This window comes from Oncorhynchus clarkii, chromosome 3, assembly GCF_045791955.1.
Source record: "Oncorhynchus clarkii lewisi isolate Uvic-CL-2024 chromosome 3, UVic_Ocla_1.0, whole genome shotgun sequence".
In the NCBI taxonomy this organism is placed as follows: domain Eukaryota; kingdom Metazoa; phylum Chordata; class Actinopteri; order Salmoniformes; family Salmonidae; genus Oncorhynchus; species Oncorhynchus clarkii.
In genome coordinates this window covers 25,353,856-25,381,177 of record NC_092149.1, presented here as the reverse complement: position 1 = coordinate 25,381,177, position 27,322 = coordinate 25,353,856, and the positions used below count along the sequence as shown (strand labels likewise).

General features: G+C 44.5%; 1 protein-coding gene across 1 annotated transcript in view; it reads right to left on the bottom strand.

The window, feature by feature from the left end:
* Window positions 1–1,064: 1,064 nt before the first annotated feature.
* Window positions 1,065–27,322, bottom strand: part of LOC139405838 (G patch domain-containing protein 8-like) — a 56,595-nt gene continuing 30,337 nt past the window's right edge. Inside the window, exons 2-5 of the mRNA XM_071148275.1 lie at window positions 19,942–20,079; window positions 5,723–5,853; window positions 2,034–5,406; window positions 1,065–1,961 (exon numbers count right to left, since the gene is read on the bottom strand). Of these exons, the coding sequence (XP_071004376.1) occupies window positions 1,065–1,961; window positions 2,034–5,406; window positions 5,723–5,853; window positions 19,942–20,079 (4,539 nt within the window). The remainder of the gene's footprint in view (window positions 1,962–2,033; window positions 5,407–5,722; window positions 5,854–19,941; window positions 20,080–27,322) is intronic.

Sequence of the window (27,322 nt, the reverse complement as noted above, 5' to 3'; positions counted from 1 at the left end):
GAGTTCGGTGATAGTCGTCTACAGTACAACTGCCAAGGGATGAGTTTTAAGTGTATCTACTGAAGGAGTCCCCTCGAAACCTACCAGACCCAGCATGCGATAGAGTTGCAGGATTTGTGACCCGTTTTTGTTGGTTGTTTTGTCATAGTTGTGTTAGGTTCTAGATTTAGTAAAAGCTTTGTGTTCCATAGTGCCCAGTGTTGTGCTTGGGGCTGAATGGGGCTTGGGCGGGTGTAGGAGTGGGGATTGGGCCTAGTGCTCTGCTCATGGCCTGGGCGTCTGTCTGTCGCTCTCTCTCTCAGGTGTTACGGTACTTCTAAAGACAGCCAGTTTGACGGTACTTCTGAATACAGCCAGTATGATGGTACTTCAAAAGACAGCCAGTATGACGGTACTTCTAAAGACAGCCAGTATGACGGTCTTCTAAAGACAGCCAGTATGACGGTACTTCAAAAGACAGCCAGTATGACGGTACTTCAAAAGATAGCCAGTATGACGGTACTTCAAAAGACAGCCAGTATGACGGTACTTCTAAAGACAGCCAGTATGACGGTACTTCTAAAGACAGCCAATATGACGGTACTTCTAAAGACAGCCAGTGTGCCTGACGTTCAGAGAGGAAGAAAGAGATGAGAGGAAGCCAGCTTGTCTTAGCAGGTGCACGGTTTCCCTTGATTCATACTTAAATGGGGATCAAAAGGAGCATCTCTCTCGTGCACACAGTCACTGTCGAAGGAAAACCTAATCTCCAACTTTTCAGGATTTAAATGTTATTTTTATTTAATTATGAAACTTCAGAAGCTATTTTGAGTACATTGAGGGGGGTTAATGCTTCCAATACATGTATAAACATGGAAATGGGCAAAAATGGAGTTAAAAGGTTTTCATCAGACAGCGACGAAATGCACACTCATGCTCACACACGCATGCACTCATACAAAAACACATGCACGCATACACACACAAATTAAGAAAATTCAGTGGATTGTTATACTGTATGGGGCATTATTGTCCAGGAGTTGCTAACATGGCATTGTATTACTATGTGATGTCATCAGAGAGCATCATAATGCTTTCTGTTGAAACCTCAATGACCAAAGTCTTTCTGGATACGGTGGTCTCGGTGGTGGCAGTGTGAGGGGGGAGAGAGCGGTGAGGGGAGAGGGGTGGAAGGCAGGGGAGGGAGGGAGGAGATGTAGAGGAGGATGGGAGAGAAGAATGGAGGGAAAGATAGAAGATATGGAGAATGGATGGGGGAGAGGGGGGTGTAGGAGGGTCAGGTGATGAGGTGGTGAGGTGTGGGGGGCGAGAGAGGAAGAGGTAGAGGAGGGTGACGAGAGTGCCATACTAAAAGATGTGTGTTGTAGAATGAAAGGATGAAGGGTGAGTGGAGGAGGCTGGGTCATTAGAGGCTGCGGTATGGTGACAGGGGAATGAGGAGGGGGGAGGCTGGGGGTAGAGTGTGTCTGTAAGAGCTGTGTTTGTACGGGGTGTGCATCTAGCTTTAGAGAGGTATTTAGGGAAGTGGAGTGTGTTTTTTTCTCTTGAGTGTGTGCCACATGTGTACGTGTGTGTGTGGGTTGTGTGTATGGCTCTGGGGAGGGGGTATGGCATGTGTGTGCCGGTGTGTGTGTCTCTGTCCCCTGTAGCAGTCTCTGCATGTGCTCTCGTGCCTGCTCCTGCAGACAGCGATACTTGCCCATCTCCTCAGCGCTGAAGCTGATTGGCTGTTGAGCCAGAGGAGGGGAGGGGTCTTGTGACCACTGACCGCTGTGAGGTAAAGTTAGGGCAGGATATGAGGTCACAGCAGGATGTGATGTCAGGGAAGGACAGGATATGTCCTCTCCCGTTTTCTCAGGGCTCTGAGACGAGAGGGGTTGAGGGCACGGTCGACCACTTTGGACCGCTCCATTCTTCATACTCTCCTTCCCTTGGTTGTGGTCCTTGTCCTGTGCCTGGACCTGGTCTTGGTTGTGGTCCTGGTCCTGTGTCTGGACCTGGTCTTGGTTGTGGTCCTGGTCCTGTGTCTGGACCTGGTCTTGATTGTGGTCCTGTTTCTCTGTTTGGTCAGGGCCCTCCTTCTCTCTTTCTGCCCCTCGTCTCTTAGTTCCTCTCCTGATCGCTGGTAGTTTCCCAATAAGTGGCAGTAGCAGAGTTCTGCTGGGGTTCCCCTCTCCGGGCTTTGGGGGGGCTTTGGGCTCTCTGTCTGAGAGACATGTAGGCTGTGCTGTGGGGTTGGGTCTCCTGTGCTGTGGATGGGTGGTATCAGTGCTGGGCAGAGGTATAGGAGGAGTAGGTTTAAGGCTGGGGGCTTGGTGTTTCTCCTTGGTGGGTGAGGGAGATGGTGCTCGCCTGGGCACCCCTGTTGTTTTTCTCCCAGTCAAGATGAGTCTTGAGCGGGTACTAACGCTACTCCACCCCCCACTCAGGTCTGACACACTGGTGCTGCTGCTACAGGAGCCAGGGCTGGGCCGTCGGGGCAGCCAGTCAGGGCTAGAATCAGGCCAGGGGCTGGTGCTGGAGATGGGGCATCTGGTAACCTGCACACTGGGGACAGACTGGGAGCCAGGACTGGGGCTGTGTCTAAGGTCAGGGCATCTGCTAACCCAGTCCCAGCTAAAACAATCAGGGCTAGGGCTAGGTTGTGATCCCTTCTCCCACCTGCTCCAGCTTTTTCTACCTTCAGTGGACCTCTGTCTCTCCCAGTTGTCATCCCAGCTGTATCTGTCCTCGTATGTCCTCCTATCCTCCCAACTGTCACTGCTGCCCCAGGTACATCTGTCTGGGCTTGAGTTCCCTGGTCCCCTGTCCCAGACCTCTTCCTCACCAGGACTAGACCTCCATCCCCTCTCCCCCTCCAGAGTCCTGTAACTGGGGGTCGAGAGGTACCCATGCCAGCCCCCTCCACTGACTCCTCCAGGACTGGATCCCTTGCTTACCAAACCATGCCTCCTACTCCCCCTATCCCTGTTCCCTCTCTCCCTACCACCCCTCTCCCTGCTCCCTCTTTCCCACCAGCCTCTACTCCCTCCATCCCAGCTCTCCCTCCTCCCACTCTCTGTTCTCTCCCACTCCTCACTCTCTGACCACTTTCTATTAATGTGTTTCCTGTTTCTGTGGATGTATTTAATCTTCCTCACTGGGCTACAGGAAATACTGCTACCAGGGATATTGTCATGACGACTGTAGACTGGGTTGTCCCCGTGGCAACCATGGAGACCATCATATGCCACTGGGAGGTTGTGAGCCTTTCCCCAGGGCGACCCGGAAGTAGTACACAGAGAGGAGTCTGAACACCAGTAGAAAGGCCATCCCTCCCTTTCTCCTCTCTCTACCTCTCCATATCTCTCTCTGACTATCTCTCTATACAGCTGAGACTCTGTGCTGTAATACTTTGTCCTCTCTCTGACTCTTTGTGCTGTGTTGAACAGGGAGGCAGAGTTATAGTTATAGTGATGTTGGTCTCTACTGTGACTCCTGTGAAGCCTCTGTCTGTCAGAGCAGGGCACAGACTCAGAGTCACACTCCCCCACCAGGCACAGAGTCCCACCCCTCCTCCTCTTCCCTCTCCTCCTCTTCCCCCCTGCCTTTCTTCTCCTCTTTCCGCCTGTATCTCCCTCCCGCTCTATTTCCCTGTCTCCTTCTCCCCCTCTCTCTCCGTCACATCTCTTCTTTCCGCCCCACCAGGTGGAAACAGAGGTTATGGCGCTCCTAAGACGCTGCCGCTCTCCCTCGCACTTCTTTGAAGTCCCATTATGCCTTTCCCCTCTCCTCCTCTTCTTCTTTGTGCTGTCGTTTACATTTCGGCATGACACATCTGTTGGAGTGCTTACTGAACCGCCCACAGAGTATGTGCGCGAGCTGGCAGCGTGCATACACACACATCTAACCTTGCTTGCACACACACACAAGGCGGCACAGGGCTGGATGACAGCCTCTAATTTAGGCCTGGAGGTTCTGATGGCTCGTTCTCTCTCCTGTCTCACATGTCCTTCTAATCTGCCTCCCTGGGGATTGTGGGGGTTTGTGTGAGTGTTGTCACTGCAAAGGGGGTCACCGTTCCCGAAGAGGGGGTGGTGCCATCTCAACCCAGATTCACCTCCACTCTCTGGCACTGTTGCTTCTGCCTGGAAGGCTGCTGTCACTCCATGTGCTTCTGTCTTCTCTACAACATGACAGGATGATGAGGGTGTGGCTCCCTCATCTGTCCCGCCTGTCTCTGTATATAGATCTGTATTGGATTCTACATTTTCTGTGTCCTGAGGAGGAGGCTGGGAGCTAGAGAACATGAGGGAGTCGGACTCCTCTGTGTGTTTCTCTGTCTCCTGCTGGCTTGCTGAGTGGTTACAGTGTGACTTGGTTTGACTGTGGTTGTGTTCAGGGTTAAAGTGTGGTGGGTTGGTGTGGGGTTGCCAGTGTGTGGGCTTGCAGCTGTAGGAGAGGTGGGGTTTGGCTGTGGTAAACTGCAGCAGTTTTACTGGCCATCTCAGACGGGTGGATCCGTCTCTGGCAACCACATGGAGATAAGAAGACATAGGAGTCTGATTCACCTCATGGCCCTGTTGTCTGTGCTCTGTACTCCTGTTCCTCTCATCCCCCTCCTCCCCCTCCTCCCTATCATTTGCTGTCCCATGTTCAGGGCTCTGGTCTGTTTCTCTCAGTCTGACATTGTGGGTAGGACAGCCTGGGTCATGGCTAGCAGAGAACCTGTCTCTCTCCTCCCCTCCTCTCTTCTCTCCTCTCTCCTCCCCCTCTTCCCCGCCTGAGGGTTCTGTCTGGTTTCCAGGGTGAAGGCTGTTGGTTGGTTGCCCTAGTAACAGGTTGTCTGGGTGACGTAGACGTAGCTCATCTCCTCCCCTTCCCTTCTTCATCTGCCCTCTTCCTCCTCTCCCCTCCTCCTCTTGCTGGTCTGAGAAGACAGAGGCAGATGGCTCTAGCCTTGGGCCCCTCCTGGAGAAACAGAAGGAGACCCCCACCCTTCCTCTGTCTCTGCCCCATGGAAAGGCAGGGTCCTGGGAAGATCTGTTCAGGCGAGGCTGGGGATCCTCCAGAGAAGGTCCACATCTGGAATGCAAGGCTGGGGGTGGGGAGGCTTGGAAGGGCCCTCCAGGGAAGATGGGTATGTGGGTAGGGTTCTCTGGCTGCTGGGGCTGGGAGTTGGAGAGAGGCTTAGTCTGGAGATGGGGGGAGTCCTCTCCCTGGAGGCTGAGAGGGATCGTCTGGGGCTTGGTTAGAGGTAGGGTAACAGCGGGTCGCTGGGAGTTCCCTGTGGTTTGGATGAACCCTGTTTGGGTCAAGGGAACATGGCGGTCCCCTGGTCTGTTGTCTTTCTCTCCACAGTGTCTCTCTGAATGCTGGATCTCAGCTCTCACTGTCCCTCGGAACCCAACAACCTGGCCTGGTACCCTGGTGCAAAGGAGAGGAGAGGTGGAGACGAGAGGATAGCAAAGCAGAGAACAGAATAAATATAACATTTGTGAAAATGTCAAACACTGTCCATATTATGCAGTTTACTGTGAGTGTTCATGTTATATTAACTCAGCCCGTGTTTACAGTATCTAGGCCAGCTCTTACATCCATCACTCTGAGGACCAGAGAGACTGACAGAGTGTGTGCAAGTGAGCATATGTGGACAGTATGTGTGTATCATAGAGATTTCCTTGCAGTGCGCTTGGAAAGCAAGTCTCCACACACACACACACACACACACACACACACACACCTGTGTGTCTGTTGTCGTAGCAGTGCTAGTTGGTGCAGGTGTCTCAGAGCTCTCTCCTGCTTGCGGTCGTCCTTCCACGACTTAGACGCAACGTTCCGAGCAAACTCCCTCTGCTTCAACTCCTTCAGTCTCTACAGGGAGGAGAGGAGAGGGTCAGTGTGTGTGTGTGTGATGTGTGGAAACGATTTCAGCTCCCTCTATCTGTGGGAAGAACCATCTCTGAGTGTGAATTGTGTATCAATCAAAAGTGTTGTTTCTACATCCTCTGCATGTTGTTTCTACATCCTCTGCCATAGAAACTGTATGACAGGCAGAATGGTGATGATTGAGTACTGACAGTGTTATAAGCCTAATGATGATGAGTGTTGCAGTCTGTCAGATTGTCATCTCTCAGCAGGCTGCAGTGTATCAACCCTTCAATCATCAGCCTAAATGCCAGCAACCATCTGTCACATTAATATGGACTTCATCATAAGAGGATCATTTAGGAAACTTACTTCATTACGCGAATCTCAGTGATAATCCTGCTTATTGAAATCTTACATTGAAAACATTGACTGAAGTATGATGTTGTTACTGATAGAAACTACAGACCACTGATAGGATAAATAAAGCATAGACAGCACTACAGGAACTGCATTGGAAGGCCCTAAAATCCCTCTTAGAATCATCTAGAACTGCTCTGGAACTCACCTCTAACTCCGTAGAACCCTCTAGAACAGAACCTGGAACTCACCTCTAACTCCGTAGAACCCTCTAGAACTGAACCTGGAACTCACCTCTAACTCCGTAGAACCCTCTAGAACTGAACCTGGAACTCACCTCTAACTCCGTAGAACCCTCTAGAACTGAACCTGGAACTCACCTCTAACTCTGTAGAACTCTCTAGAACTGAACCTGGAACTCCTAAGATCACAGCAAGCACCCTCTCTGTATCATCAGCACTGAGAAACAGATCACTGCACTGTGTGTGTGTGGGTCTCCTCTCCATTGGTCTGCTCCTTCAGGTGTGCCAGCTCTTTCAGGCAAATAGTGTTAATAATTTTTCTTCCTGCCTTTATCTGCGCTTGGCAGGTAGAGTGTGTGTGTGTGTGTGTGTGTGTGTGTGTGTGTGTGTGTGTGTGTGTGTGTGTGTGTGTGTGTGTGTGTGTGTGTGTCAGTCTTCATGCTGTAGAGGGATGTAAGGTGTCTGACAATAGCTGCTTCACTTTCTCTCGCTCTCTCTCACTCTCATTAGTTGATCACTGTCTAGGAGTCTCCATTTGATCTAACAATAGATCTATCATTTTATCTAGCCACTATCTATCCCAACAGCTGATTATTTCCTGTATCTCTGTCTGACATGTCATTCAGTCCCTCCTCTCTTCTGTCTTTCTCTCTCTCTCCTTCCCTCCTTACGCCTTCTACCCCTCCTCTCTCTCTCCTCTCTTGCTATCATGAAATCACACACACAGTAAACCCTAAGGGCACATCTTGATCCACTCAAATGAGCATGCATTTATTCATGCACACCCTCACCATCACACCTTCAGTGGCTGCTAATCAATATCAGATAAATTCAACCTGCTAATCCAGGAACACACACACACACACACACACACACACACACATGTTGACAGTTCTCAAATTAATCTGTAGTGAACAGAACGCAAACGAGTGTTTCTATGTATTATCACTCACTACTTAACATCCCACTGTCAGCTCACTGTAGACGGCTTTGATGTGCTCTACTGCTGTGTGTGTGTGTGTGTATTCATGTGTGCGTGCCTGCGTACGTGTGTGTGTGTAGGTAGCGTACAGTCTTTGAGCTTTGAGTCTTTGATGCCAAATGCTGGTATGTGGGATATATTAATCATATTCCTACTCAGATGCATACATAATACATAACTAACTCTCTATCTCTGTGCGTGTGTGGACGTTTAACTATACTTGTTGGGACCAGAACTCCCCACAAGAATAGTAAACAAACAAACATTTGACCAACTGGGGACATTTTGTTAGTCCCCACAGGGTCAAATGCTATTTCTAGGCGGTTTAGGGTTAAGGTTAGAATTAGGGTTAGAATTAGGTTTTAGGTTAGGGTTAGGAGCTAGTGTTAGGTTTAGGGTTAGGGTTAGAATTAGGTTTTAGGTTAGGGTTAGGAGCTAGGGTTAGGTTTAGGGTTAAGGTCAGGGTTAAGGTTAGGGAATATAGGATGTTGAATGGAACTGAATTTTTTCTCTCCACAAGGTTAGTTGTAGAAGAATGTGTGTGTGTGTGTGTGACAGGAGTTATGTCAATCATAGAAGGAACGGATCTGTCAGTGACTGGACCACCTGAGAGTAGAGGAGTGAAGAGGAGGGAATAGAAGGAACATTTTTATTTGTCACATGCGCCGAATACAACTTTACAGTGAAATGCTTAAGAGCCCTTTCCCAACAATGCATAGTTAAAAAGTAAGAAAAAATTACAAAAAAGAAAAACGAATTAAATGTATTACGTAAAGCTGATATGTCTTCAGTTAATAAGTATTCAACCCCTTTATTATGGCAAGCCTAAATAAGTTCAGGAGTAAAAATGTGCTTAACAAGTCACATAATAACTTGCATGGACTATAGTGTTGAACATGATTTTTGAATGACTCACGCATACAATTATCTGTAAGGTCCCTCAGTCGAGCAGTGAATTTCAAACACAGATTCAACCACAAAGACCAGGGAGGTTTTCCAATGCCTCGCAAAGAAGGGCATCTATTGGTAGATGGGTAAAAAAGAAAATCCAACATTGAATATCCCTTTGATCATGGTGAAGTTAATAATTACACTTTGGATGGTGTATCAATACACCCAGTCACTACAAAAATGCAGGTGTCCTTCCTAACTCAGTTGCTGGAGAGGAAGGAAACCACTCAGGGATTTCACCATGATGCCAATTGTGACTTTAAAACAGTTAGAGTTTAATGGCTGTGAAAGCAGAAAACTGAGGATGGATCAACAACATTGTAGTTACTCCACAATACTAATCTAAATGACAGAGTGAGAAGAATGAAGCCTGTACAGAATAAAAACATTCCAAAACGTGCATCCTGTTTGTAATAAGGCACTCAAAGTAAAACTGCAAGAAATCTGGCAAAGAAATGTAACTTTATGTCCTGAATACAAACCGTTATGTTTGGGGCAAATCCAACACAACACATTACTTTCCATATTTTTAAGCATCATCTTATGTGGTGGCTGCATCATCTTATGAGTATAATTGTAATCGTTAAGGACTGGGATGTTTTCTCTGATAAAAAATAAACAGAATGGAGCTAAGCACATGTAAAATCCTAGAGAAAAACCTGTTTCAGTCTGCTTTCCACAAGACACTTGGAGATGAATGCAGCTTTTAGCAGGACAATATCCTAAAACATGAATCTACATTTGAGTTGCTTACCAGGAAGACAGTGAATGTGACCGAGTTTTGAATTAAATCTGCTTAAAATCTATAACAAGTCTTGAAAATTAATTTGACAGAGTTTGTAGAATTTTGAAAAGAATAATGGGCAAATATTGTACAATCCAGGTGTGTTATGCTCTTAGAGAGTTACCCAGAAAGACTCACAGCTGTAATAGCTGCTAAAGGTGAGAGACAAGGACATCCCTACCGGCCAAGCCCTCCCTAACCCGGACGACGCTAGGCCAATTGTGCGTCGCCCCACGGACCTCCCGGTCGCGGCCGGTTACGACAGAGCCTGGGCGCGAACCCAAAGTCTCTGATGGCACAGCTGGCTATTTAATACATTTTAAATTCAGGATGTAACATAACAAAATGTGGAATAAGTCTAGGGGTATGAATACTTTCTGAAGGCACTGTAGGTAGAGGTAAAAGTGTCTCGGCAATCAGGATAGATAGTAGCAGCAGCAGCGTATGTGAAGAACGTGAAAAGAGTGTGAAAGTGTGTCTGTGTGAGTGTGTGTGTATGTGGCGTCAATATGCAATAGTGCCAGCATTGGTTTGTGGTGGTAAGTAGAGGGCTATGAAAATTATAGATGAAAACTATCTTGGTAAATAGTATGGTCTAGAGCTTATCATGAGATATTCTAACCAATGCGAGCAGAACCTCGAGACTTCTTTAATATTAGGGATCGCACACCAGCTCTTTATCCCACGCTGCCGTTCTGTCCTGCCAATGTATAGAAAAAACAGCTCGATTTATATTTTCCATGTCCTTGTTCATCCACAACTCAGAGAAACATAGGATATTACAGTTCTTCAGATCACGTTGATAAGATAGTTAGTTATAAACGGAGCTCCTCCAGTTTATTCTCCAGTGACTGCACGTTGGAAGGAAGAGGCGGTTTACACACTCACCGATGTCGTCTCGTCATAAGAAATGATGGGGGAAATATTATGTACAAAGAAAGTTAAGATCAGCTCAAAAAAACACAAAATAGCACAATTGGTCAGGATCCCGTAAAACAGCTCCTATTCCCTCCAGCACTAAAAAGCACTAGAAAATAAGAGGTAAGGAATGGAGAGGAAGAGTAATGACTGAATGTACAGTGGTTCTTCCTTTAAAAGTTGTGTCGTGCTGCAGCACACCTTGCGGGCTGCATCAGAATTCTATGGCACGTTATTTTAGTGGCAGCCATTGTTGCCATTTATGCTAGTTAGTGCTAGTTTGACCACCAGAGGGCATCTTTGAGAAGCATTTTGACTTTTTTAATATTGGCTGTACTCAAGAATTTAAAACCTTTTTTTGTAAGAACATAGTATATGGGATTGATTTTAAGAAATGTAGCTTAATTAATTTGATGAATATTATGGTGTTTCAATTACAAAAAAATGAAAAACTAAACCCTCAGTGTTTCCATTAGTAAAATATGGCGCTGTACAAAGTGACCGGCCGGGAGTAGGCTACTGTACTAAGAGCAAAATAATCCTAACATTTCCACACCCTAACTGTAGAATAGCCAATTCCCAAACGGAGATTCAGTGGGAAAAAGTTTTTTCCAAGATGGCGTAGCAGTCAGACGTCTTTGTCCTTCGTCTTGTCGTGTCCCATGTATATTTTTATATATTTTTCTTCGCATATCTTTTTTATATTTTTCTAAACCTCAACTTCAAAATACTCTCCTGCAACCAGACCTCACCCAATGTGGTGTGGATCTGTTTTTTCTAAAGTATTTTTATTTGAACCGGAATCCCCAACAGAAGCTAGCCAGCTCACTAGCTACTAGCTAGTAGTCAGCAAACCACTGCTAGCGGTCACCAGCTCTCGCCAGTTTGTACAATGCGACTCAAACCAGAGCATACCGGACCTATTTTCTCTCCATATCCCCGGATTCCTACCGCAAGCTCTGAAACTTTTCACCTGGATCATCGCAGCCAGCTAGCTGCAATCGGAGTGACTACTCCTGGCTAACGTCTGTCCCGAAGCAAACACTAATTAGCCCGGAGCTAGCCCATGTTAGGCCCATTCTCCTGGCTAGCTAAAGAGGCCCATCAGACACTCCTGGGCTACAATACCCGGACCCCTTCTACTGCCGGTACAGGGGACGGAACCCTGCCGATCCATCACGACTGCCGACGTAACCTGCTCAAGGGGGTACTCAACTGGCCCCCCTAGATCCATCGGCCAATTTCTTGGGCCACTATACCTATTTTGCCAATTGGACATGGACCCCTCTGCTACTAGGAACCCTACTAATCCATCACGACTGGCCTAGCGACGTCACCGCACGCGGAGGCTAAAACATACTTTCCTCAGTCAAGACGTCCCTCTATAAGGCCCTTCTGCTAGCTTGCTATCCCCGGCCTGCTAGCTGTCTGAATCGCTGTGTCTCCAGCCAGCCCAACCACTCACTGGACCCCTATGAGCACTCGGCTACACATGCCTCTCCCTAATATCAATATGCCTTGTCCATTACTGTCCTGGTTCGTGATTATTGACTAATTTCACTGTAGAGCCTCTAGCTCTGCTCAATATGCCTTAACCAACCATTTAGTTCCACCTCCCACATATGCGGTGACATCACCTGGTTTAAACGTCTCTAGAGACAATATCTCTCTGCCTAGGTTTACCTCCAATGTACTCACCTCCTACCATACCTTTGTCTGTACATTATGCCTTGAATCTATTCTATCGCGCCCAGAAACCTGCTCCATTTACTCTCTGTTCCTAACGTACTAGATGACCAGGTCTGATAGCCTTTAGCCGTACCCTTATCCTACTCCTCCTCTGTTCCTCTTGTGATGTAGAGGTTAATCCAGGCCCTGCAGTGCCTAGCTCCTCTCCTACTCCCCAGGTGCTCTCATTTGTTGACTTCTGTAACCGTAAAAGCCTTGGTTTCATGTATGTTAACATTAGAAGCCTCCTTCCTAAGTTTGTTTTATTCACTGCTTTAGCATACTCTGCCAACCCGGATGTCCTAGCCGTATCTGAATCCTGGCTTAGGATGACCTCCAAAAACCCTGAAACATCCATCCCTAACTATAACATTTTCCGACAAGATAGAACTGCCAAAGGGGGCGGTGATGCAATCTGCTGCAGAGAAAGCCTGCAGAGTTCTGTCTTACTATCCAGGTTTGCACCCAAACAATTCAAGCTTCTACATAAAAAAATCCACCTTTCCAGAAACAAGTCTCTCACCTTTGACACTTGCTATAGACCACCCTCTGCCCCGAGCTGTGGCCTGGACACCATATGTGAATTGATTGCCCCCCATCTATCTTCAGAGCTTTAGGTGACCTAAACTGGGACATGCTTAACACCCAAGCCATCCTATAATCTAAGCTTGATGCCCTAAATCTCACACAAATTATCAATGAAACTACCAGGTACAACCCCAAATCCGTAACCATGGGCACCCTCATAGACATCATCCTAACCAACTTCCCCTCCAAATACACCTCTGCTGTTTTCAACCAGGATCTCAGCGATCACTGCCTCATTGCCTGCATTCGTAATGGGTCTGCGGTCAAACGACCAGCTCTCATCACTGTCAAACGTTCCCTAAAACACTTCAGCAAGCAAACCTTTCTAATCGACCTGGCCCGGGTATCCTGGAAGGATATTGACCTCATCCCGTCAGTAGATTATGCCTGGTAATTCTTTAAAAGTGCTTTCCTCACCATCTTAAATAAGCAGGCCCCATTTAAAAAATGTAGAACCAGGAACAGATATAGCCCTTGGTTCTCTCCAGACCTGACTGCCCTTGACCAGCACAAAAACATTTTGTGGCGTTCTGCATTAGCATCGAATAGCCCCCGTGATATGCAACTTTTCAGGGAAGTTAGGAACCAATATACACAGGCAGTTAGGAAAGCTAAGGCTAGCTTAATCAAGCAGAAATGTGCATCCTGTAGCACAAACTCAAAAAAGTTCTAGGACACTGTAAAGTCTATGGAGAATAAGAGCTCCTCCTCACAGCTGCCCACTGCACCAAGGCTAGGAAACACTGTCACCACCAATAAATCCACTATAATTGAGAATTTCAAGAAGCATTTTTCTACGGCTGGCCATGCTTTCCACCTGGCTAACCCTACCCCGATCAACAGCCCTGCACCCCCCCACAGAAGCTCGCCCAAGCCTCCCTATTCTCCTTCACCCAAATCCAGATAGCTGATGTTCTGAAAGAACTGCAAAATCTGAACCCCTACAAATCAGCCGGGCTACACAATCTGGACCTTCTCTTTCTAAAATGATCTGCCTAAATTGTTGAAACCCCTATTACTAGCCTGTTCAACCTCTCTTTTGTATCGTCTGAGATTCCCAAAGATTGGAAAGCTGCCAGGGTCATCCCTCTCTTCAAAGGGGTAGACACTCTAGACCCAAACTGCTACAGACCTATATCTATCCTACCCTGCCTTTCTAAGGTCTTCGAAAGCCAAGTTAACAAACAGATTACCGACCATTTCGAATCCCACCGTACCTTCTCCGCTATGCAATCTGGTTTCAGAGCTGGTCATGGGTGCACCTCAGCAATGCTCAAGGTCCTAAATGATATCATAACCGCCATCGATAAGAGACATTACTGTGCAGCCGTATTCATCTACCTGGCCAAGGCTTTCGACTCTGTCAATCACCACATTCTTATCGGCAGACTCAACAGCCCTGGTTTCTCAAATGATTGCCTCACCTGGTTCACTAACAACTTCTCTGATAGAGTTCAGTGTGTCAAATCGGAGGGCCTGTTGTCCGGACCTCTGGCAATCTCTATGTGGGTGCCACAGGGTTCAATTCACGGGCCGACTCTCTTCTCTGTATACATGAATGATGTTGCTCTTGCTGCTGGTGATTCTCTGATCCATTTCTACGCAGACGACACCATTCAGTATACATCTGGCCCTTCTTTGGACACTGTGTTAACAACCCTCCAGACGAGCTGTAATACCATACACTCTCCTTCCGTGGCCTCCAACTGCTCTTAAATGCAAGTCAAACTAAATGCATGCTCTTCAACCGATCGCTGCCCGCACCTGCCTGCCCGTCCAGCATCCTACTCTGGACGGTTCTGACTTAGAATATGTGGACAACTACAAATACCTAGGTGTCTGGTAGACTGTAAACTCTCCTTCCAGACTCACATTCAGCATCTCCAATCCAATTTCGCAACAAAGCATCCTTCACTCATGCTGCCTAACATACACTTGTAAAACTGACCATCCTACCAATCCTCGACTTCGGCGATGTCATTTACAAAATACCCTTCAACACTCTACTCAACAAATCGGATGCAGTCTATCACAGTGCCATCAGTTTTGTCACCAAACCCCCATATACTACCCACCACTGCGACCTGTACGTTCTCGTTGGCTGGGCCCCTCTTCATACTCGTCGCCAAACCCACTGGCTCCAGTTCATCTACAAGTCTCTGCTAGGTAAAGCCCCACCTTATCTCAGCTCACTGGCCACCATAGCAGCACCCAACCGTAGCACGCGGTCTAGCAGGTATATCTCACTGGCCACCCCCAAAGCCAATTCTTCCTTTGGCTGCCTTTTCTTCCAGGTCTCTGCTACCAATGACTGGAACTAACTGCAAAAATCACTGAAGCTGGAGATTTATATCTCCCTCACTAGCTTTAAGCACCTGCTGTCAGAGCAGCTCACAGATCACTGCACCTGTACATAGCTCATCTGTAAATAGCCCATCCAACTACCTTATCGCCATACTGTATTTATTTATTTATCTTGCTCCTTTGCACCCCAGTATCTCTGCTTGCACATTCATCCTCTGCACATCTACCATTCCTGTGTTTAATTGCTATATTGCAATTACTTCGCCACCATGGCCTATTTATTGCCTTACCTCCCTTATCCAACCTCATTTGCACACACTGTTTATATACTTTTTCTACTGTATTGTTGACTGTATGTTTGTTTATTCCATGTGTAACTCTGTGATGTTGTTTGTGTCGCACTGCTTTGCTTTGTATTGGCCAGGTCGCAGTTGTAAATGAGAACTTGTTCTCAACTAGCTTACCTGGTTAAATTAAAAATGAAAAATAAATACAAATAAAACAGTCCCATGCTGGTCTCAGAGCAGCGCGAAACGGTGCTGAAATAGTTGACCACATGTCATTCAGTGATATTTATTCCCATAGTAATCGGTATGGATCCATAACGAAATAAACATCTGCATTACAATTATAATGCAGGATTAATAATAAATGTATATATTTGTTGGGCTTGATGCATTTTTTTGTTGGTGCAAATCTGGTTTTAGACACGGTAAGATGGACTCACTGATGGTTGAAGATGATGAGCGATCGGCAAAGGCAATCAACATAGCTATAATCACAGTCAGAAGACAGTTGAAGAAACTTGTGTGGACCGGTCGGGAGTAGGCCTAGGCTACTAAGTGACTGCAAGCGAAGAGCAAAATGATCCTAACATTTTGAAATAAAAATCAGATTTATCAAGACCAGTCCCCATGCTCTGTCATTCAGTGATATTTATTCCCTATTGTCCTGCTGATAGTTGAAATAAACATCTGCATTTTGAGTATTTTTATCATGATTTTATTAAGGAAAGCATAAACACTGTACAGTATATGCTTGATCTGACATTTTGCGGTTGCATGAGGTTTGGAGTTAGAAATGTCAAACTTTAGAGTGGGGGGGTTTCACACCTACAGTAGCCGAGCTACTAGACTATCCTTTGTAATGATTTAAGAGACTACTGTCCTGCTCATAGCCCATTCTAGAAATGTTGTTTGCAGAATTCACAGCCTGCTACACTTGTTTTCTCTCCCTGTTTTTAGAGGGAGAGAAACCAAAAGCCCACCGCCTGGCCGGCCAAACCCTCCCCTAACCCGGGCGATGGTGGGCCAATTGTGCGTCGCCTCATGGGTCTCCCGGTCACGGCCGGCACAGGTATCGAACCAGCATCTGTAGCAAATGAAGTGTCTTCAACCGCTGCGCATCCCGGTTGGCCCTATCCACAGAGTTTTTAATGCTGATCAATTGTCTTGCACAAAGTATCAAAAATACTACTACAGGACTCTTAAATCATTTAATTTGAATATTAATTATATATTTTGATCACAGAAACAATGAGAAAATATGGAAAATAAATAAATTATTCAATGTTAATCATATAAAGCAGCCCGTGTAATCATCTGCCAATGTAGCCACAATCGGCCCAAGCCCCAAGTAATACATTTGGGCCAGATACCTCACACCGGAATCGGCCCGAGCCTGATCATCATCAAGAGATATACTGGACCCTATGTCAGAGAGGTGTTTTTGGGGCCACATCGTGTCTATTGTCCTGCAAACAGCCCTTGCGAAAACATGTTTCCAACAGAGAAGTTCCTTACTTTTTCCCCTTTCCACTTGCCTCTTCCATTTATTCCCATAGTACTTTTTTATGGTTTGCATTGCAAATGAGGGCATAAACTGGGTCAAGACGCCAGAAAAGTAAGTAGACCTTACTCATGTCGCCTACGGTAGGCCTACAGTATAGCTATAAATATATATTTTTAAATCTCTACATGTAGGTCTCCTGATTTAAACCCGATCAAACTTGTTGCAACTAAAATGCTGTTGAAATAATCATCTGCATGTTTGCCTGGCATGGATTGTGACTCCATCTCGTTCCTCGCCCTCTTCAACTCCGCCAATGCCGCCTGACTCTGTGCCAATGACGTGACTCTCCGCCAATAATTACATTTAGATGATTGGAGGATTCTAAATTAATATCTAAGGGGCATTTTTCATTAGTGGAAATCTGTGAGGATATCTAAGGGGCTTTTATAGAATTGTAATGTAATGCAGGATTAATAATAATAATCGCTTTGTTTAAAAAATAACGATATTTTGAAGATTTAGTTTCAAATAACCGAAAGTGAGCGATTGCAATCTGAATAAATTGGAAAAAAGCCATTCTTGAACATGAGGTGAGACATGCTTACTAATTTGTAGATAAAACCAGTTTGTTATTTAGAGAGAGAAACCAAAAGCCCACCATGTCCATTTTTTGGAAAATCGTCAGTCCACATATCAAGTGAAATTCCCACATTATATTTACCCAAGCTCTCCCTTAACTCCAGGACTACCAACAGTTTTTGTTGCTGCCTGATGCAGGACTCTAGTGTCAGATGAGACTCTCAGACTGAATATGCCTCCATTAATTGCCACAGTTTAGACTTCCAACAGATCAGCGTTCTAACTCCCCTTGTAATTAAAGGTCGACGGATTAATCGGAATGGCCGATTAATTAGGGCCGATTTCAAGTTTTCATAACAATCGGTAATCTGCATTTTTGGTCACCGATTATGGCCGATTACATTGCACTCCACGAAGAGACTGCGTGGCAGGCTGACTACCTGTTATGCGAGTGCAGCAAGGTAAGGTGCTAGCTAGCATTAAACTTATCTTATAAAAAACAATCAATCTTAACATAATCACTAGTTAACTACACATGGTTGATGATATTACTAGTTTATCTAGCTTGTCCTGTGTTGCATATAATCGATGTGGTGCCTGTTAATTTATCATTGAATCACAGCCTACTTCGCCAAACGGTGATTTAACAAGCTTATTTGCAAAAAAAGCACTGTCATTGCACCAATGTGTACCTAACCATAAACATCAACACCTTTCTTAAAATCAATACACAAGTATATAATTTTAAACATGCATATTTAGTTCAAATTGCCTGCTAACATGAATTTATTTTAACTAGGGAAATTGTGTCACTCTTGCATTCTGTGCAAGCAGAGTCAGGGTATATGCAGCAGTTTGGGCCACCAGGCTCGTTGCGAACTGTGTGAAGACCATTTCTTCCAAACATAGACCATAATTAATTTGCCAGAATTGTACATAATTATGACATAACATTGAAGGTTGTGCAATGTAACAGCAATATTTAGACTTAGGGATTCCACCTGTTAGATAAAATACGTAACGGTTACATATTTCACTGAAAGAATAAACGGTTTGTTTTCTAAATGATAGTGTCACGAGTCCGGCCGAGGGTGGCTCCCCTTCCCGGTCGGATGGCGCTCGGCGGTCGTCGCCGCCGGCCTATTAGCTGCCACTGCTTTTCTTTCCTCCCCCTCCTTGTATGTTTATTGTTTATTAGTTGGGCTTTATTAGACAGCCGGTCCGCCTGTTTCTTTGTGCGGGATTAATCATTGTGACCTTCGTGTAGGTAGTAGAGGAACGTGTTTGTTCCTGGTCGTGTATTTTCTGCGGTATTGTTTTCGTCCCCCTTGTTTGGGGCATTTGATTTTGAGCACCCAGTGTTGCGTGAGTGCATTAAAAGAGCACAGTATTGCACTCTCTGTTTTCTGCGTCTGACTCCACACCCACGACATCCGGAGCGTTACACATAGTTTCCGGATTTGACCATATTAATTACCTAAGGCTCGTATTTCTGTGTGTTATTATATTATAATTAAGTCTATGATTTGATAGAGCAGTCTGACTGAGCGGTGGTAGGCAGCAGCAGGCTCGTAAGCTTTCCTGCATTTGCCAGCAGCTCTTTGCTGTGCTTCAAGCATTGCGCTGTTTATGACTTCAAGCCTATCAACTCCCGAGATTAGGCTGGCAATGCTAAAGTACCTATTACAACATTCAATAGTCAAAGGTATATGAAATACAAATGGTATAGAGAGAAATAGTCCTATAATAACTACAACCTAAAACTTCTTACCTGGGAATATTGAAGACTCATGTTAAAAGGAACCACCAGCTTTCATATGTTCTGAGCAAGGAACTTAAACGTTAGCTTTATTACATGGCACATATTGCACTTTTACTTTCTTCTCCAACACTTTGTTTTTGCATTATTTAAACCAAATTGAACATGTTTCATTATTTATTTGAGACTAAATTGATTTTATTGATGTATTATATTAAGTTAAAATAAGTGTTCATTCAGTATTGTTGTAATTGTCATTATTACAAATATATATATAAAACAATCGTCCGATTAATTGGTATCGGCTTTTTTTGGTCCTCCAATAATCGGTATCGGCGTTGAAAAAACATAATCGGTCGACCTCTAGTTGTAATAGTGTGGTGCAATGACAGAATGCCACCATCTACCACAAACGGTCACGGCATAAACTCGTAACTTTTAAAGGAAGAACCACTGTACGGTAAAATGTATTTTACCTTTGTTTAACTAGGCAAGTCAGTTTTAAGAACAAATTCTTATTTTCAATGACGGCCTAGGAACAGTGGGTTAACTGCCTGCTCAGGGGCAGAACGACAAATTTGTACCTTGTCAGCTCGGGGATTTGAAATTGCAACCTTCCGGTTACTAGTCCAACCACTAGGCTACCCTGCCGTCCCGGGTAGCGTTATACAATCCCAACATGTTTATTTCACTACACCTGACAGGAAGAACACACGTGTGTCTTTATAGCGGCAGCCTCTGAATCACAAACAGAACAGCCAGCACAAATAGGCTACATTCACCAGTCTCTACATTACAGCTCGGAAACTGGTGTGTATGTCTATATGTGTGTGTGTGTGCGTGCGTGTGTGTGTGTATGTGTGGGTACAATGCCCATGGCTAAAGTCTCTCTGCCGCTCCTATAGCTCGTTTCATGTCTTTGTTGCTGGTAACAACAAAGCCTTAACTCTGGGCTGCTGTAATTCATGTTCAGAACAATGACAACTAAGCAACAGCTTTATGTTTATTTTACATTTCTCTGTGTGGGATGAGACTGGAAGACTTGGTCTGCGTGTGTGTGAGGGGAGGTTTGCGTGTTTGTGCTTTTGTTTTTGTGTATGTTTGTTACCTGTCTGTGTGCGTGGTCATAGGAGTTGATATGGTTGTCATACTCCTGGTGTCTCAGGTACTGTTTATCACACAGCTGACAGAAGAAACTCGACTTCCCATCATTCTCCACTGTACCTGCTGCACTCTCACCATGATCCTAGAGAGAGAGAGACCGAAAGACAGAGAGACAGAGAGAGACAATTAGTGGAGAGAGAGATAAAGAGAGAAGGGTTAGAAAGAGGGAAAGAGAGATGTTAGTTATGTTGTCACAGATGTCAACTCCAGATGTTCTGACCTCAGTGGTGTTTATGGAAAGTGGAACAATTTCATCCATCATAACACTACGTTAAACCTTCATAACGCTACGTTAGATCTTCATGGCACTACGTTAAAACAGACTTGTGTTGGTGTGGTTGATCTTGATCTAAGAGAGGAGACATGGGCTAGCCTAGGATATAATAAAAAAATGCTCACCCATCCACCCCCATACCCAGTCATGCGTCTAGCTAGAGTGACTTGACGTGAGTGGGTTTCCTCAGCGGCCACCCCTTAGGACACAAACTGCTGTCTATCAGTGGGTGTGTGGGTGGGTGGGTGTGTGTCAGTGTGTTCACGCTCTGCAGCAGAATGTAATTTCCCTGAGGCTAGGAGCTGCCAATAAACACTACTGAATCCTGCTCTACCCTGACATGATGGGAATTTAATTTGAGTCCCTCTCTCTTGCTTTCCCTCCCTCTGTGGCCCTTTCTCCATTTTTCCCATTCTGTCCCTCTGTTTCCCGCTCCTCTTCCCTCCCCTCTGCCTGTTTCCTCTACACTTCCGCACCCTTCTCTGTTTCCCTCCCCACTTCCCCCTCTTTCTTATTCTCTCTCCTTTTCTTCTGTAAGCTCTAGGTCATACAGTGACAGAATCCATCGGCACCAATTTCCTCAGTAATATGCTTGAGCCAAGGAAAAGAGAAAGGAGGGAGGGGTGGTGATGGAGGACAACACCAAGGGAGGGAGGGAGGGAGTAGTATAGAGGGGGTGTTTGTGTTCAAGTAATATTATAACAGTGAAAATGTCAAAGTGACACTAAGCTTTAGAGGCTGGAACATGCAGAGTTATAAAAAGGTGTGTGTGTACTGTATGTGGGTGTATGTGTGTATTTTTGTGCACTTGCGTGTGTGTGAGTGAGTGTGTACACTTGCATGTTTGTGTGTGTGTGTGTGTGTGAGCGTAAAAGCCTTCAGAAGAGAGAAATTATGATTATATTTTTATGAGTCTGTGTTTTGGAAGGTAATCACTAAGCATATGGCCACTCTCTGTAAAGTCAAATCACCTCTTTCTAGGCTGTTTTGACATTTCACCCTCTTCCTCTGAGCTAGGCATCTCTCCCAAGTGGAACATCAGCAGAAATGGGTCCATTGAAGTGATTGAGCAAATCTGGCCACATAATAATATGGTGATAGAACTTGAACAGAAATAACTTCAAGGTGGTTTGGGGCTTTAACATCTGCTCTATGGATTTCTTTGGACACTCAAGTTAGTATGCTAAACTAATGAGGGGCTGCTGAAAATACCTACATTGGTTGCTTGGCAACAGTTTAGGTGCACTGTAAGTGGAAACATCAAACAACATAGTTTTGGGGGTAAATTCTGCTTTAACGAATGAGTAAACTGATCAGTCAGTCTAACAAGCAGGAGGCTTATCTCCCACTGCCAACTGTGTGCTTGTTTGTTTTTATCTATCTCCTAAGCACCTCACATCTCTCTCGTGTGTCTGAGAAATTAAGCTGAACCAGGGAGGTGTGAGTGCATGTGTGTGTTGTTTGTTCGAAATCAAATCCAAATCTAAGTTTATTGATTGCGGACACAGATTTGCAGATGTTATCACAGGTGCAGTAAAATGCTTGTGTTTCTAGCTCCAACAGTGCAGTAGTACCTAGCAATAAAATATACAAACACAACCGCCATCATTTGCCTCTGCTCCCTGCAAGTAGCCATCCCCAGACACACACACTCTGACAAGTTGACGTCTCGTCACTAAATTAATCCAGACGTCAATTTGCTGATGCACCGTAAACCTGTTTATAAATTATACATTGTTTTCAGTCCCCACAAAAAAACGCAAAAAAGTGCCAAGGCCCTCACTCTGTCATTCAGAAACTTATTTCAGTGTTTGCCTGCCAGTTGAAAACCTTTACCTGTGTGTGTGTGTGTGTGTGTGTGTGTGTGTGTGTGTGTGCGTGCGCGCGCGCGCGCGCTACTGAAGCATAGGCTACTGCAGCCTACTGATGTTACATGCGTGATTCAGAAATTAGAGAGAGATTTTTAATTACAGAAGAATGGATTCACTTTTTCAATGCTAGTTAAGGATACTATAGTTATCAGTTTCCACATTGGATTTATTAACTATAAAAAGGTAAGACAAGTTTTTTAGTTTTTTCTGGTGCCCCTCTGCACACACAATTTTGTTAGCCACCTGGCTAGCTCTGGTCCAACGTTAAGCCAAATATCTGAAGTTCAAAGACATTCAAAGTTGCTCCATTGAAGCCGCTCCCCCGTAGGTATAATTCTATGGGCGTAATTCAGATAACGCATGTCATAACAAAATGACCAACGCTTTCAGTTATACAACTGACTAGGTATCCCTATTTCCCCTTCAAGCCAAGCCTCCTCCTCGGCTCCTCATCTCTCGCTCTCTCCCCACCCGCAAAATGTCAGCTGTGCTGTTCTGTTCTGGACCAGTTGTAATTTTCCTAAGTCTCTCTTTGTGGCACTTGACCACACGACTGGACAGTAGTCCAGGTGAGACAGAACTAGGGCCTGTTTTGTTGATAGTGATAAGAAGGCAGAGTAGCGCTTTATTATGGACAGACCTCTCCCCATCTTAGCTACTGTTGCATCAATATGTTTTGACCATGACCGTTTACAAACCAGGGTTACTCCAGGCAGTTTAGTCTCTTCAACTTGCTCAATTTCCACATTATTCATTACAAGATTTAGTTCAGGTTTAGGGTTTAGTGAATGATTTGTTCCAAATACAATGCTTTTAGTTTATTTTTTTTTATTTAGGACTAACTTATTGTTGGCCACCCATTCTGAAACTGACTGCAGCTTTTTGTTAAGTGTTGCAGTGATTTCGCTTGTTGCGGTAGCTGAGGTGTATAGTGTTGAGTCACTAGCATATATAGACCCACAGGCTTACTCAGAGCAAGTGGCAGGTCATTAGTAAAGATTGAAAAAAGTAAGGGGCCTGGACAGCTGCCCTGGGGAATGCCTAACTTACTGGATTATTTTGGTTTCCTTAGAAAGGTAACTCTCATCCACAATATAGCTGGGGATGTAAAGCCATAAAGCGTACGTTTTTAAACAGCAGATTATGATCGATAATGTTAAAAGCTAAACTGAAGTCTAACAAAACAGCTCCCACAATGTTTTTATTATCAATTTCTCTCATCCAATCATCAGTCCCTTCCCTATAAGCGTGCTGAAAATCTTAAAATGTTTATTGCTTTACTGGGAGGCTTGTCTATCAGAGGTAGACATGATATTTATGTTAGAGCTGATAGTGCAAGGTGAGCTACAGTGGACTTCCTACTAGGGCAAACTGCCTCAGTTCTAACAGTATAACTCAGGTTCATGCTGTACATGCATGATCACTCCATACAATAGATGTAGGATTGACAGAGGCATTCAGGGGAGTAAGAGGTGCATAAATGAGGTTACTTACATTATGACTGCCAACGGCCCCAGGACAATTTACATTTGCAGCAGCACTACAACAACTCAGCAAGTCGTCGGTAGAGATTATGTGAGCAGGGCTTGGGTCACAATTATGACACAGACACATCTTTGTTCACGCCTGTCATTTCTGTTAGACATGTTGGTCACGCTTCGAGTGGTTTACATGCATGTTGTGCGTGATTATGTCTGTGCTATAGACTGTGAAGTGACAGCTTAATTTTCCACTCCTCTGCTGTTCTCCCTCCCTCTACCCTCTTCTCTCATCTTCTATACTCTCCTTTCATTGTCCCTATTCACACAGAGTTTATCATATGATCAAACTTTCAAAACGAGTCCGTTTTGGCTAGCCACAGCAGTCAACTACATAGCTAAGTAGCTCTTTAGCTGACTAGCACATTCACTAATTTGTTTGTAAACAATAACAAGCTAGTTAGCTACCACATGTTTTTGTTAAACTGTCAACATAATAGCTAGCAGGCAACAAGATATGCCAAATAACAGTCTAAAAACCACTTGAGGGTTCAAATCGCATGGTCAGAAATCAGATGTGTATGTGACTTGAAATCAAGATCAGATTCAGATTCCATGTGCTTTTTGGCAGTTCAGACTGCAGGAAAAAGAACAGATTCGAATCTGTATTATTTTATTTACTTGAGTCACTTCAAACTGTCAATTTGAACAAGGCTTTAGTGAAGGAGGCTCACAGTACTGTACTACTGCTACAGTAGGACAGGGAGGCTAATATATTCAGAGACTCTTAATTGCATCTGTGTGAAGGGTATATTCATAATTTTGTAGATCAACTCCTATAATTGCTATCCTGCCTTAATGACGGGAAATACTGCACACACACACACACACACACACACACACACACACACACACACACAGTGGTGTAAGTACTTATTGTTGAAGTCAGAAGTTTACATACACCTTAGCCAAGTACATTTAAACTCAGTTTTTAACAATTCCTGACATTTAATCCAAATAAAAATTCCCTGCCTTAGGTCAGTTAGGATCCCCACTTTAAGAATGTGAAATGTCAGAATAATAGTAGAGAGATTTATATATTTCAGATTTTATTTATTTCATCACATTCCAAGTGGGTCAGAAGTTTACATACACTTAGTATTTGGTAGCATTGCCTTTAAATGGTTTAACTTGGGTCAAACGTTTCAGGTAGTCTTCCACAAGCTTCCCACAATAAGTTGGGTGAATTTTGGCCCATTCTGCCTGACAGAGCTGGTGTAACTGAGTCAGGTTTGTAGGCCTCCTTGCTCACACACGCTTTTTCAGTTCTGCCCACAAATTCGCTATAGGATTGAGGTCAGGGCTTTGTAATGGCCACTCCAACACCTTGACTTTGTTGTCCTTATGCCATTTTGCCACAACTTTGAACGTATGCTTGGGGTCATTGTCCATTTGGAAGACCCAGTTGCGACCAAGCTTTAACTGATGTCTTGAGATGTTGCTACAATATATCCACATAATTTTCCTACCTCATCATGCCATCTATTTTGTGAAGTTCATCAGTCCCTCCTTCAGCAAAGCCCCACCACAACCTGATGCTGCCACCCCCGTGCTTCACAGTTGGGATGGTGTTCTTCGGCTTTGCAAGCCTCCCCCTTTTTCCTCCAAACATAACGATGGTCATTATGGCCAAACAGTTCTATTTTTGTTTCATCAGACCAGAGGACATTTCTCCAAAAAGTATGATCTTTGTCCCCATGTGCAATTGCAAACCGTAGTCTTTTTTATTGCGGTTTTGGAGCAGTGGCTTCTTCCTTGCTGAGCGGCCTTTCAGGTTTTGGCGATATAGGTCTCGTTTTACTGTGGATATAGATACTTTTGTACCTGTTTCCTCCAGCATCTTCACATGCTGTTGTTCTGGGATTGATATGCACTTTTCGCACCAAAGTACGTTCATCTCTAGAAGACAGAACGCGTCTACTTCCTGAGCGGTATGGTGGCTGCGTGGTCCCATGGTGTTTATACTTGCGTACTATTGTCTGTACAGATGAACGTGGTACCTTCAGGCGTTTGGAAATTGCTCCCAAGGATGAACCAGACTTGTGGAGGTCTAAATAATAAAATCTGAGGTCTTGGCTGATTTATTTGGATTTTCCCATGATGTCAAGCAAAGAGGCACTGAGTTTAAGGTAGGCATTGAAATAAATTCTCATGTACACCTCCAATTGACTCAAATGAGGTCAATTCGCCTATCAGAAGCTTCTAAAGCCATGACATCATTTTCTGGAATTTAGTGTATGTTAACAAGAAATTTGTGGAGTGGTTGAAAAACGAGATTTAATGACTCCAGCATAAGTGTTTGTAAACTTCCGACTTCAACTGTATGTAAAAATACTAAAAGTATCTGTTCTTCACCATTTTATATTTTACAACTTTTACTTCTACTTCACTACATTCCTAAATATTTTCTATGACACCCAAATGTACTCGTTACATTTTGATTGCTCAGCAGGACAGACATTTTTTCCAATTCAGGCACTTATCAAGAGAACATCCCTGGTCATCCATACTGCCTCTGATCTGGTGGACTCAAACACACATGGTTTGTTTGTAAATTATTTCAGTGTTGGAGATTGCCCCTGGCTATCCATAAATATAAAAACAAGAAAATTGTACCGTCTGGTTGGTAAATAAGGAATTTGAAATTATTTATACTTTTACTTTTGATACTTAAGTATATTTTAGAAATTACTTATAATACATAAGTATATTTAAAACCGAATACTTTTAAATAAGTCATTTTCTTTTATGATTTTTTTTATACCCCGTTTCCTCCCCAATTTCGCAGTATAAATTGGGAGTTACAGTCTTGTCTCATTGCTGCATTTCCCGTACGGACTCGGGAGAGGTGAAGGTCGAGAGCCGTGCGTCCTCAAACAACCCATCTAAGCCGCACTGCTTCTTGACACAATGGCCACTTAATGTGTCGGAGGAAACACTGTGCACCTGGCAACCGTGTCAGCAAGCACTCCACAGGAGTCTCTAGTGCGCGATGGGACAAAGACATCCCTGTATCTAAGAGACACACATTTACTGCTGAGGTCTCACTAAAACCCTCCTATTGTGTGTGTGTGTGTGTGTGTGCGCACGTGCCTATCCCCATCGGTTACAGAAATGGCCAAAACAGATGAAAGGACTAGATAGAAAGGTCAGAAACAGATGTTTGAAAGCTAGATACTGTTGATATACTAGCCAAACACACAGATATGAAGGATGCAGGATGGAGACGTACCTGCCATTACACCAACAGCCAAAATGTTTTTAAAACTGGATACTGTAGCTCTGGCCTAAAACACAGATCTGATATAACTAGATACTGATGTTTTGCCATCATCGTAAAGGCTGAAAGTACAGATCTGAGAATACTGCAGCACTAGCAGGGAACATAGATCTGTGAAAAGATTACTGGATGCTGGAGCATTTCCAGATGAAACAATGTAGCGCTTGACTGCCTGTTTGAAAATGACCGTGTCCCTAACCAACCTGCTGTAGATGTCACTGGTAGAATCAGACAGTGTGTAGCTGTCATTGTGACTGATCAGCATGTGTCAGAGAATACATAATGCCGTCTACTTTACACTCCTGTCTACCTGCTGTGAAAATATATGAGAGACAGAGAGCAATGTGACCTATCATATCCAG